The sequence below is a fragment of the Phalacrocorax carbo genome, chromosome 9, assembly GCF_963921805.1.
Source record: "Phalacrocorax carbo chromosome 9, bPhaCar2.1, whole genome shotgun sequence".
In the NCBI taxonomy this organism is placed as follows: domain Eukaryota; kingdom Metazoa; phylum Chordata; class Aves; order Suliformes; family Phalacrocoracidae; genus Phalacrocorax; species Phalacrocorax carbo.
In genome coordinates this window covers 931,257-944,657 of record NC_087521.1, presented here as the reverse complement: position 1 = coordinate 944,657, position 13,401 = coordinate 931,257, and the positions used below count along the sequence as shown (strand labels likewise).

General features: G+C 42.3%; 1 protein-coding gene across 4 annotated transcripts in view; it reads right to left on the bottom strand.

Annotated features, from left to right (window-relative positions):
- Window positions 1-448: 448 nt before the first annotated feature.
- ACTN1 (actinin alpha 1) overlaps window positions 449-13,401 on the bottom strand; it is a 91,046-nt gene continuing 78,093 nt past the window's right edge. For 2 of the 4 annotated variants that reach the window (XM_064460043.1, XM_064460045.1), the window contains 9 exons: window positions 13,238-13,346; window positions 12,611-12,751; window positions 10,426-10,608; window positions 9,565-9,699; window positions 8,522-8,701; window positions 7,442-7,588; window positions 5,416-5,496; window positions 3,174-3,332; window positions 449-1,338 (listed from right to left, as the gene is read on the bottom strand). In XM_064460043.1, the coding sequence (XP_064316113.1) occupies window positions 1,180-1,338; window positions 3,174-3,332; window positions 5,416-5,496; window positions 7,442-7,588; window positions 8,522-8,701; window positions 9,565-9,699; window positions 10,426-10,608; window positions 12,611-12,751; window positions 13,238-13,346 (1,294 nt within the window). In that variant the 3' untranslated portion in view covers window positions 449-1,179. Of the gene's footprint in view, window positions 1,339-3,173; window positions 3,333-4,798; window positions 4,865-5,415; window positions 5,497-7,441; window positions 7,589-8,521; window positions 8,702-9,564; window positions 9,700-10,425; window positions 10,609-12,610; window positions 12,752-13,237; window positions 13,347-13,401 lie in introns of all 4 variants that reach the window. The other 2 variants (XM_064460046.1, XM_064460044.1) reach the window with 2 other exon arrangements.

The window sequence follows — 13,401 nt, the reverse complement described above, 5'->3', positions numbered from 1 at the left end:
ATACAAATATGATCTTGAGGGCTCTTGGAAGAATTTATAATGTCAGAAGATGTGATATCAAGAGCAGTGAGATATAGAACGCTGAGCACGGAACAGTGGAGGCATTTTTCATAGGTGGTTCAGTATACAGGGGTGGTTTGTTTGCACAGGTCTAGTAACTAATTCTGTGCTGGTTTTTAAGGAATAACAAGAATATTGTTTCTAGAGATGTGGGTGTATCAGGGACGGTTAAAAATTATATAAGACATTAATTTAAAGTAGTAAGAAAGCTGTGAAAATTCCAACATCATTCAACAAGAACGAAAAGATTAAGGGGGAAAGGAAGATTACCTTTAAAGTATTGTAATTTCAATTTAAAAAACATTAATTTTGGATCCTCTTCATCGTGTTTGTATTTTCAACTAAATAGAATTAAACAATTTTACTATACAAATGAATGAAGTCTAGATTTGTTATCACAAGAAATTTTTAATATGGTTTGTGACAAGCAATATCAAAGTTATCAACTCTCAAGCTTCATGTTGTGAAACCAGACAACTCGCAGCAACAAAAAAAGTTGTGCACTGATAAACATAGGAGGAATATTGTATTTTTTTAATTAAATATGAAAATGAGCTGTGTACATTATTTTTTCCTTAGAAAACACAGCAATTTCAAAAGTTTATCATAAAATATTTTCATGAAATGAGTGAACCAGCAAACAAATGCACTTGTGTGCTTTCCCCCCTCCCAAGATACGTGATAAGAGAGACATACGCAAATGTAAAAGTTAACAGAACAAGTGGCGTTTTGTTGTTTGGTTCTTTTTGGAAAAGATGGAATGTAACATTGTGCTGAACTTTCTATGTCACAACAAAAAATATTTGGTGCAATATTTTAACATTTTCTTTTTAAGTTTCAATCTGGTGGAGAAAAATACCTTTTTCTATAATAAAATATGTCTGTTCTTTTTAAAACGTAACTTTTTTGCACAAAATAATTTTGTAAACTGTCATTTCAAGGGCAAGGTAGGCGGTCCCATGTCAATGTCCTCCCCCCCCCACTTAAAAATGTGATCTGTTATCTGAAGCTAAACAGGGAAACACAAAAAAGAGCGGAGCAGAGGCTGCTTTGCAAAGAGAAAGAAGGGCGTGTTGGACGGGGGAGAGGGGAGGGAGCGTGTGGTGGGACAGAAAAAAGTTAAAGGTCACTTTCGCCGTAGAGTGCCGTGGAGAAGGACATGTAGTCCAGGGCACCAGGTACAGCATCACCGCCGTTGTAGGGTGCCATTCTAGCAATGCAATATTCAGCCTGATCAGGAGGCAGTTCCCGCCGTAATTCATCCACAGTGATGTAGTTCTGCAACGAGGACAAATGATAAGGTGATTGTTACTTTCAGAAACTGACCTTCCTCAGAGGGACAACCATGCCCTGTCCGCCCTGGGGCAGCAAACAACAGTCACGGACAGGACCCCAACAACTCGACTAGTACTGTACACCCACACAGGGAGCTGCTCTCTGCTCATATGCCTTGGTAGGAAATGCAGTCAGTCCCCACCATTTGGACAAGAAAATGTTTTTTACAATGGAGAGAAAGAATGCTTTTTGCAGGAAACGCTGGCACACCTAAAGAAAAGACCTGGGGGTAGGTAAGGTGTTAGTGTAAGACTGTGCCTTCCTGTTGACAATGGAAGTCCTGCTGAAAGCAAATGGGAGGAAGCAGAAATTTCACTTGGACCCCGTCTCTCACTGGCAGGAGTTGCTTGTGCTGCTTGGGAGTTGTTCCCCCTCTTCAGAGCAAGGACAGGAGCCAACCCCACTAGCTCTGACTGGTGGCACTAAGGCAGACAGCAGACAAACACTTTGTATTGCTTCCACAGTTTCCCCAACAATCCTTGCCTTTCACAGCCACCATTTCTAATAAGCAAGCAAAATTTCCTATATAAATTCGGCTTCTGGAGACTCACGGAGCTGAGATAAGGTAGCTTGGCTTCTCTCCATGCAGTAAGTAACAATAGCTGCCTGTTTGCTAACTGGTATGTTGTCTTTGGCTAACTGATTCATGGGCATTTGCAGTCGTCTGAATAATGGTTCAGGTTTCACGCCATCTCTCTCTCTCCTGTGACTTTTAATTCTTTCCCCCTCACCTGCCTTTCAGTTTAATGATTGAAATGAGTAAGAGGTATTTTTCTTCATAATGAAATACTGTCTGATTCATGTTAGAGTCACCAGAGCGTATTAAACACTGACAAATATATTTAACATACTGTACAGAGTAAAAAAGTTAGTAAGTAATACTGTATCCAAAAGTACCTATTTATTCAGTGATTAGCTTATCTGAATAATGTGGAGTTTTCAGGCAATAGGACTGGCTTCAGTCAGGTAGATGCCTAAAGGATGGAAATCATGAACTTCTACATTACGGATTATGAAAAAGATTATTAGTGAAACAGGAAACCAGTACTGGATGTAAGGGAAAGCCATTACAATCTGAGAAATGGTATCCCACTTTTCAAGTGAGATGAATAAAAACATTAGCAAATATAGAGATATATTAATACTGCATGCACATATTATTTGTTCAATTACATAAAAGATTAGTGGGGATTGTTATATGAGAAAAATAAGATTACATAGATAATTCTATCAGCTGGTTCCACTGGTGATGCAAATTTAGAAAATCAATACTTTTAGTATCATCCTGTGAGTTTTCCTACTTTCAACCAATTTCTATTATTAAAAGATGCCCCTCTTGCAGATACAACACATCCTCAATGAAAAATACACTATTGATTGTGTAACAACTGATAGTGACACATGTATATCTGAGAAAGATCATCTCAAGTTTACAGCAGTCAGTAATTAATAGTTTTTCAAGACTAATCAAGAACCATCTGCTGAATTCATTCATACATTTTAAAATAACAAATCGCAACCAAGCTGTTAATTAAATTTTTAAAGTAAGAGTGGGCAGCAAAGTTCTGACTGACAGCTGAACAGGACTTTCAAGTGCCTTGGCAGGTTGCTCATTAACCCACACTTTAGCCCTGCACTCCTCCAGCACTGCACAATGTTCCTGTGAAAATACCCTCCATGCTAGAGAGTGCTTTCCTCGACACTTTCTCTCGGAGACAAGAGAGAAAAAGGAAAGCAGGAGCAACACAGATGCAGAAAAGGAAGGTGTGGAGCCTGACCTTATCTCCAGCCAGGATCTTGAAGGAAGCCATAACCTGGTCAGCGGTATCTGTATCTGCTGTCTCCCGGGACATGAAGTCGATGAAGGCCTGGAACGTCACTACACCCAAGCGGTTAGGGTCGACGATGCTCATGATGCGGGAAAACTCTGCCTCTCCCTGGAGAACGAGAGAGTCATGTAAGCCTGGACATTTGGGCAGCAGTGCTATGGAAGTGGGAAGAAACTGTTCAGCAGCATATCTCACAGCTAGAAAAACAAAGCCAAATAGAAACCATTTCTAATTGCTTTATCAGGTCATTCTTTTTTAGCTTGGTGTTGTGTACAAATGCTTCCCACTAATTTGTCCTCTGGAATAAAATACTGAAAGCTGAGCCTCAGGATAACATCCAGCTCCACCTAGCTCTAGGACAATGCTCCTATCAGGGAATAATAGATGCAAATTTCTCTGTAATACATGTCATGCTAGCTGTCTGTAGCAATATTTGAAGATCTGCGTTCCTCAAATCCTTTTATTTACTAGAAGAGAACTTTTACAGTTCTCTTCAGCTGCCAGAGCAGAAACCACCAGAAGAAACACCTCTGGGGTCTTTAATAGTATCTGGTTCATCTCAGCCAGACAGGCTTTGGAAAGTAGGATTTGGATATCTGGAGTGGCCCAAGGAAGTAGCCTTTACAGGGAAGATCCTACAGAAGTATGCTACGGAAGCAAAAACCTTGTAGCATACTTTTCTGCATTTTTTTTTTTTTTTGGCATATAAGCAGAAGGTAATCTATTCCCATCTCCAGGACTCCTTCCTCCCCAGGTAAGGAGGAGGGGAGAGCAGAGCAGAGTCTCCTCCTGGGAACAGGTTCTTCTAGCACATCTAGAACAGTATACCTTCAAGAGTAATTAAGGTATCTGATCAAATATTACTGCAGCTTGGCACACTACACTGAAATGTCTATATTCATACTGGGCTGGTGAGTAAGATGAATGAACATTGCTTTGTCTGACATCAGGAGCAAAGATACTGAGAGTACAGCTGAATATTTCTGCACTATGCTCTCTGCTGTATGACAAGCATCAGTCTTCGGCGAAGCTGTTCCTATTACTTATCATGCCTCTCAAGGCGCCACATGTTACTGTACTCTGGTGAGGGAAAAGCTTCAGTGAGGATGACTGGAACTTGAACTTACTTACATGTACAGGAAGAGAGATGTGAAATAAATGACAGGACTGAGAGGAGCAGCGTTTGAGTGTATTCAGAAATCAGGTTGTGTATACTTCCAGATGAGTTCAATTGATGCTTAGTGCTGGGGAGGTTGTATGTGCTATGCAGAGCGCAGGTACTGATACAAGGAAGTTTATTGTTTCTTCCACTTGTAGCTACACAGTTTGATAAATATAATCCCTATTTGAAACACACAGGACTCAGGCAATGATTTCCATTTTTTACCTTCAGCTACCACTGCGAGACAAGAATTTTATATGTACAACTAGTACTAGATTTAACATCCATTGCTGATAATTCTGGAAAATAAGGCTATATTTACCTTGATTCATTCACTACACATTCTCCCTTTATTTTTGAAGGTGCCTACGAGAATCACTTTGAACAGGACTGACAGAGAGCTCTACATTACCATATTGTAACCCATGGAGATAAGGCAGGCTCGGAAATCTTCACAATCCATCATACCAGTCTTCTTCTACAGGGAGTGATGCAAAGATGGAAAAAGCCAAGAGGGAAAAGGTAGACAGTCCAGGGAGAAATGAAACCACAGGAGACATTACAAAGAATGAGTTTCAGGGGGGAGGAGATGGAAGGAAGGATTTACAGAACAATGAAAAACAACAGAGGAAAGGTAGTTTATGAAGCCATGAAGAAGCAAAGGTGGTTTTGGACATGGAATAGTTTACACACAAGGAACATATTGATGATTAAAAACAAAGGAATGAAGATATCAAGCAAGACAGGTTGAGGGATGGACAAGAAAAGGAGTGTTAAGTGACACAGAAGTAGATGGAATAGTTTGAAGACATAAAAGGAATTCTCCCAAGACAAACAATTAGGGAATTAAGAAGGAATAGATACCAAAATACATTTAAAGAGGAAGTAGTATAGAGAAGTGATGCATATATATAGACAAACACAAGAACAGCAATGACAGATGGATTAAGACAAACAAAAAAAGAAAGGAAAAAACTGTTATTTTTCACAGTTTAACACCTGACTGTGTTCACCACTAGCATTCAGTACCTGTGCATCGTTTCCAATATCGTAACCCAAGCTGATGAGACAGGCTTTGAATTCCTCAGGGCCAAGTGTGCCGGAGTGGTCCTGGTTATGCGGTGTGCCAGGCAGCAGGACATGCAGTGCCAGTGGGGTGACGGTGTGGGGCAGAAGGAAGGGAGACAAAGAGGAGATCAAAGGGAGATGGAAGGACAACAAACAGGTGCACCATGCAGTGGGTGAGGAGAGAGGGAGAGGAAGAATGACATGCAGATAGAAAGACAGGGAAGAAAAAAAGTGCACAACATTAGATATCACAATGACATTTCAGGATGTGCTAAAAATGCTCTTGGAACAGTTCCTTCTCAGAGAGCTCGTCACATCTTGAGAGCATTTGAATGACAAAAACAGTTGATGCTCAGAAGCCTCAAGATCTCCATCTCCCAAGTAAATTATTCGTGTCACTACTTGTTATCCATAGTGCCAGAAGCCTTGTGTTTCACTAGTAACCCAGAGTGCAGGTAAGCAGGCAGAGGCGGTGGGAAGCATTGCCTTAATCTTCTAAAGTCCCACTAAAGGAGGAGGTGAGGGCAGGTGTGTTTGGCAACACACTCAAGGAAGCTTAGGGCATCCCGGGAACAGACAAGGAAAACCAGCTGAAGCTCAGGGGAGCAGTATTAGGGCTGTATTTGTGAGACCTGCACATGAGGTAGAGCTTTGACTGGTAAAGCTATTTCACTTGGATGAAATAGCTCTGCAAACAGCACTGCTGTACAGCACAGCACAACACAGCTTGGCAGCTACTCTTCCCTTTGCTCAGTTCTTGTTCCCCCAGTGTTTGGATGTAATCATTAAACTATACACAAGCTACCACAGGAACTGAGAATCCCCACAACAGCCTGCAGAATTTCAGCTCAGGACAGTCCCTGAGAAGAAGAGCCCCTGCCTGCTGCCACCATCTCTGGCTAGATCAAGGAAGCTACAGACAGGACAGTAGGGCCAATTCCAAGTGACTTTTCTCAAAAAAATCAGCTTTTAAAGTCAGCATTAAGCCTTTATGAATCAAATACACAGTTGAAGATAAGAAAACCATGTTCTCTCTGCATTATCATTCAGACTGTTGCGGAGGAAGGGGCAAAGATATGAAGGTCAAAACATATGGGTCCCTCTGCTACGAAAAGAAACCACCATTTTAGTTTTTCTTAGGCAGTTAGAAAAGGGCTGAAATAACCAGTGTTCAGCAATCTGAAAGTGTGGCCAATCTCTGCAGGCAGGCTGCAGCCCTGTTCTCTGGATACCTTTCAAACAGTCTGGCTGATGGAGCAAGTGGTGGAGAACAACCTATATTTGCATCACTGACTTGGTATCTCTGCAGGCTGCTCATGGATTTCCAGACAGCGTTGAAGGGGTTGATAATGGAGCCAGTTTCAGGCTTGGGCTGCTGCCTCTGCTTCCCTGCATGACACCTTTGTGATTCGGGTTGTAAACGGAAGAGCTGCAGACAGGCTGGCAAATTGAGGGGAGGATAATTTCCTTTAAGGAATTCCTTTCTTATTGTACCCGCTAGTGCCTTGGCATGTATTTCCACAGTAAGGCAAGGCAGGCTTTACATCAGGGTTTATCTACGTCATGCAACGCAGTGGTGCATATAGTTTCTCCTGTTTGCTCCTGTTTCTTCAATACAGATTTATGTGATGGTACATCAGTGGAAGACAGCTGCTCCAAATACCTTTATAAATCAAGATAATAGTCTGCTCTCTGGAAAAGACGGGGTGAAAGTCTACTTCCCTAAATAAGCCTTCAAACTTTCTATACTTTAGCTTTATCAGGAAACTTAGCAGTTTAGTTTCCTGTGAAGATACACTTCTCCTCCCAGGCTAATGGTCACTTAGTAGTCTTCACAGGAATGACTGCTCCACAGCAGCAGCGTTTTTAAGAAGGAAACTTCTTCTATTGATCTAGTTTTATCACAGTGACTGTTTGTTTTTTATTGCACTGTGCAGCCTACATGGAAGCTTGTAAGCTTACCAAGCTGCAGTCAGCAGTGACTTACCCTGTCAAAATGGTTGAAAGAAGCCCGGAACTCATTCATCTGTTCCTGGCTGATTCCTTTGGCATCACGGGTCAGAATCTGGTTTTCCACTTCGTTGATGGTCCTAGCAATTGTTGTTAGTAACTGTTCCCAGCCCACTCGGATATGCTGGAAAAAGAGGACAGGATAATTTTAAAATTAAAAAGTAGCTCTTCTGCTTCTGAGGCCAGTGGATCAAATGTGCCACTTGTTGCAAATTAAGTGATCCTGGTGGGTGGCCAAGGCAGGAGAAGTCCATTTGCTCAGAAAAGCTTCCTTCCCATCTGCTGCGTGAGCCAACAAGATGTTTAAAATCTGAATTTTGACGGAAAAAAATATTGAAGAGGCCAATTCCTGATCTTAAGGAAGCCTTGGTCCTATTACAAAGTTCCTTTGCCTTGTCAGAGCAAGATACTGCGGGCCTTTTACACAAATAAGAATCAAACCCAGTGCTTCTAGGACTTAGCTGGGCAGAAAGTTCTCCTTACCAAGAAAATAAATAAACCACAGTCCTTGGAAGACGCTGGCGCTCCACTGCCTCTGCTGTTGCTTAATGGAGAGCTGGCCAGAAACCAAAAGACAAGTTTCAAAGCCTGTCTGTGTTCTGCTGGACTCATGCTGAACTCAGATTGCTTCCAAGAAACCTCACATTGTCAACAGAAAGCCAGACTCTGATTTTAAAAAGCTTTTGTTGGACTTTTTTCTTCTGCCACGCTGTGGCAGCTCAAAATCACCAGTACTCCCCTGGTCTTTCTAATCCCAGCTAACAGGCTGCCACAGCTGGGTGGCAGGAGAAACGAGACCAGCCAATTTTCAAGCAATACTGTTGATCTCATTCAGGTTAGTTCTGTTATCTGTATTTGGAATTACATTGGAATGGGTTGGCATGAAGTACAACAAAGCAAAAAAAAAACCAACTCAGCAACATGTCGTTGCATGCTTGGCCACATTGCCAAGCTCTCCATTTTCCTGAGAACCACAACACGTTGCCAGAGCTGGATGTGGCTGATGCTAACTGGCCACAGCCGATGAGGCTGTCTGATCTGCTGCCAAAACTTTTACCTCCATGGTGTAGTTGGTGTGCTTGTTGTCAAAGATAAGTGCTTCCTGGATCTGTTGGTGGTCTCCTTCCAACTGGTCAATCTTTGGTTTGTAATTCACAATGCTTTTCTCATACTGCCGCAAGTGGCTGAGCTGGTCCTCCAAGGTCCCATGCATCTCTATGGAAATGCGGCCAATCTCCTGCATTAGCAAAGCCAAAGGAGTTAGACCCCATTGGAAGAACAAGCCTCAACATGCTTGATATTTATTGCAGCTATTTCACACTCACACAGGATGATGATTCAAAAAAAAAAAAAAAAAATCTCATGGAGCAGTTACTTTAAATGAGCCAAAACAGTGTCAGCAAAAAATTTTTAGCAGAGCCCTGAACATTTTCCAAGTGAGGTTAGTCACATGAGATGTGTCTAATACAAAGACACCAAAAAAAAAGAAAAAAGAGGACTGCAGTCCATAAGCTATTAGTGTACTAAGCCAGGTCGTTTTCTGATGTACTGCCTGCCACTAACTTAGACCCTTCATACAAACATATTTCTGTAATCACTCTCTTCTTCACAGCTCCTGCCATCAGTAATAGCTTTGTGTTTTTCCATTTCATCAACTCCAATTCCTTTAACTCAAATCTTACATAAAGAAAGAAGATGTCCCTTAAAAATGTCTCCTCTGCTGATGTTTGATATGCTAATTGTATTTATTTTGTCATGCGTATCAAGATGATTGCTGTGAAAGCAGTTACATAAAATATGCTTCTGATGTAGGGTCTTTAATTTGCTGCATATAAACACAACTTTATTAAAATACCAGTGTTCTCCATTTTAAGTCATGCTTTTTATCTCTGTACTAAACAGTAAAAAGTGCTTGTAAAAAGTACAAGCACTTCAGTAACTGATATCAATCCTGGGATTCTTCATATTTTCTATGAAAGTTTCTCTTGCTGCAAACTGAAGGAAGAATGACCATGACGGTGGTCAAGAAGGACCAAGGATAAGAATATAAGTGATGATCACAGAGGAAAAGACACTGTTTCAAAATAAGCAAAGCACTACCTCCATCTTGGTCTGGATCCAGGGTCCAATGACATTTGCCTGTGCACCAAACTGTTTACGAAGTCGTTCATTTTGCTGCTGGCGAGCATGTTCTTCCATCAGGGCTTGATCCCGTCTGGGAACCAGTTGCCGCACCTACAGCAAAGAGTAACAAAGCGCACAGTTTATACATACAAAGGCACATGTATAGTAAATGTAGAAATTGCCGCAAGGAAGGGAGGAGTGGGTGTTTGCACTGAAAACAAGCAGTCATACGGTTTAGGACAGGGTGGGAAAGCTCATGGAATGTGAATCCTATCTGCTGTAGGATGCATGCTGCAAACTCATCTCGGACCATGGAAGACCAGAAGAAGCTTCCATTCACTACTTGGGTTTTTGGTGGCTCATATTAACTCAACTGCAGGATCCTGTTCAGATCTCGCTTTGGTGATCTTGTTTGGTAGTAAGAACCATCAGCACAGCTGCTATGGAGAGTAGCTGCTCTTTCAGGATTAGAGCAAGGGAAGGCTACTTGGCTGTGGAGATAAAACATCTGAAGGGTTGAATGGTGAAAAAGGATACTGACTCACATGCCATACTTACTTGCTTTTCAGCTCAACTGAGGACTGAAAACCTCAAAGCTTTTAATTTAGCATCTTTCATTATAAAAATAGCAAGTAAAAAGGATCTGACACCCTTAGGGATTGATATGAAAGACCTCCTCCACTTCCCAAGCACATGGCAATTGAGTCAAAAACAAATGACCAAAAATCCTAAAAGCATAAGAGGGCAATTGACGAGTAAGTAATCCACTTCCTGGCGTCCCACTGATAGAGCAGCAGCATCCTCACGCACTAACTTGCAAGGCTGGAAAGAACTCACGTGTTCCCATTTGCCATTGATCTCCTGCGGGGTGATTGTAGTGTAAGGATTTGTTCCTGCCATGTTGACATGGTATGTCTGGACAATCTTTGAGACTTCATTGTGGATTCCCAGGATGGCCTGTCTCTCCTTGTCGGCATCTGGCAAAGTGGCTTTGAACTGTTCATGGGCTGTGGTCAATCCCTGCAGAAGAAAGGCAGCAGCAAAGGGAGGGTAAGAGCATTAGTCACTGAATAGCTTCTTCAGCAAATATATCCCTGCAGAAGTGACTGCAAAAGTTTATATATTCCCAGGACACAAAGCAGGCTACTCTAATATTCTTTTCAAGTTCTCTCAGCATCACTAAACAGGCTGCTTTAAGTAGTTAAATGATGTGAAGTCTTGTTTTCCCTCTGTTTCTGTCCCGTGACCAGTGACAGAGATAACATCCCAGAAATGGTGGAATAATTCTGGTTCATAATTTAGGGGGAACTATTTCTCCAACACTGCTCAATGACTATCTGTCAGCCCCTTTGGGAAGAAGATCTGACTACTAGCATTACTTTAAAGCAGTCATGTCTCATTAGTGTAAATGTGCCATGTTTTTTTGTCTCCCACTGGGTACGTACTAGTTCTACACCTAACATAACTAGAGACGAATAATATGAGTCAGATGAGTCACATTCAGTCTGATCAGAGTCAGTTAGAACTAGGTGAATGTCTTCCAGCCAACAGCAAACTCGCACAGGCAACATATGCTCCTGCTGCTGGAAACGAGCTCCTTCTCCCTGAACAAAACAGGGTCTTTCTGTTCCCCATCTTGCTGCGGTGCCCAGATTGTCCTCCAAGGACCGACGGTGAGGGCACGCTTGCTGGTAGTTTGTGGACAGCTGAGAAGCCAGTTGATCCTGGCTCATCTCCCACTGCTTCTACAGGCCTTTAAGGTACTTCATCCCAGAAGCCTGGAAGATCAAGACGAGGAAAGCAAATGCAGGGAAAGAGGCAGCAAAAAGAATCGGGGACAGAGAGGCACGTGGATGGATAACCGAGGGAACAGTGTGGACAGAAGAGAGAATGAAAGTAAACTGCATGATTGACCACTCTCTTACAACACACACACTGTAACTACTTTTTGTAAAATACCTTCCTTACATGGTGACTCATTATTTTGCAGCTGCTGCAGTGGCCAGAGATGTAATGCAAGTCTTGGGGGGCTGGGAAAGATACTGCAGTCACAAAGAGATGATGGAAGTGTTTAAGTGCTGTTCAGATTTGCTCAGCATTATGAAAGACTTAATCAACCCCTTTGTTCAGGAGGGAAGGGTGGACACAAGTCCACCAAGACACAAGTAGCAGCTCAGTAACTGAGCTGATACCAGGCTAGGGCTATTTTATTACCCCTCCACCCTCCTGGCTGCCGTGTGTTCTCTGTTGGTCTCCCATTTGTTGCCTCACTGATGGCCATGTTGCTGTCAGTCATTCCTGCAAAGAGCTTACTTGGATTTTTTTTCATGAGCCAATCAAGCAGGAGAAATAGAAATACTGACTGCAACCCAGGGAAGAGTACTTCCTGCTTTCAAAGGTCCAGAAAATTACCTGTAGATACCTCAACTTGCTTTCCTAACACCTTTTCAGAATGGGGAAAACTGAGATACTGTCTCTGTTGTCTTGCAGGATGCAGGAAGACCTTCACTTCAAATGGTAATCCACGACCAAAGGGGACAATTCTGATCTTCCTTGTATTCAGCACCGAAACCCAGCTGGCAGCTCAAAAACTTCCCTCACGGCACATCCTATCACATAGGGCCAAATGACCTGAAAATGACATTTTATGGGACAACTGACCTGCAGACCTGTGAGCAGCACTAAGCTTGGCTCATGTGGGTTAAAAAACCCCCACAAGATCCTAAAAGATTCTCTCAATTTTCAGACTTTCATTAATAAGACTGTGGAGTTACACTGAAAAATCCACTTTCATTTCTTTGTGTCTAGCTAGGATGGCATAAGCATGTTTCATACATACTGAGATCCATTTCTGGGGCAGAAATCAATGAAAAACTTACTCCTTTGTGTTTCTCTTGCTAAGGCTCATTCACTAGAGCAGAAGAACCAAAACATACCCTGCAAACTCAGCACCACTAGGCACCCAGGAGACCCCTGACTTCTCTCTGTCCCAGCCTGACTAGTAAAAATAACTGCTCTGTACCTGGATCTCCTCAATGGTGTGAACAATGAATGTGTCCTGCAGGTCCTCCATGGCCCCTTCCATCCAGTTATTGAAAGGGGCAGCTCGTTTGGCATATTCCAGGTACAACTGGTCAATCGTTTCCAGTAGCTTCTCTGTCCTCTGGGCATGCATGAAAAAAGAAAGAAAAACAGGAAAGATGGTTAGAAAAGAATAATCATATATACGCGGATTATCCAAACCGCTCCTTCCTTTCAGACCTCGGTGCACCCAGGACTGTACTACGGTAAAAGTCTTTCTGCTGTTAAGAGATTACACACAGGATGGATTTCCTCCTCTGAGGGAAAAATCTGAGGTCCTTTGAAGTAAAACAAAACAAGGGCAGTCTTTTCAAGCAGAATGAAACTACAAAACCCAGAAAAACAGAAATAAATCAATAGCCTGAGCAAACGAATGGCACCATAATTGGGCTGTAAGGGGAAAAGCAGGCTAAATATACTAAAATTTAGGCCTTGTTTACAGACCGGGCTGTTCTAGGAGTGCACAAAAGATCTGCAATTGATTGCTCGTGCCCACTGCAGCTTCCTTCCCACAAACAACCTGACCTACCCACATAACCCCAAAGGTCCAACTTGTAACATGTCTCACCTCCAAGGCTTCTCGACGTTTCTGGGTTAGGGCACCTAGATTATCCCACTGATCACAGATCTTCTGGCACCTGGCATTGACACTGGGAGAGTCGTAATAGTCCAGCTCACTATAAGGGGTAGGGAAAAAAAGGACAAGAAGTCAAATAAAGACCTTTTAGAAAA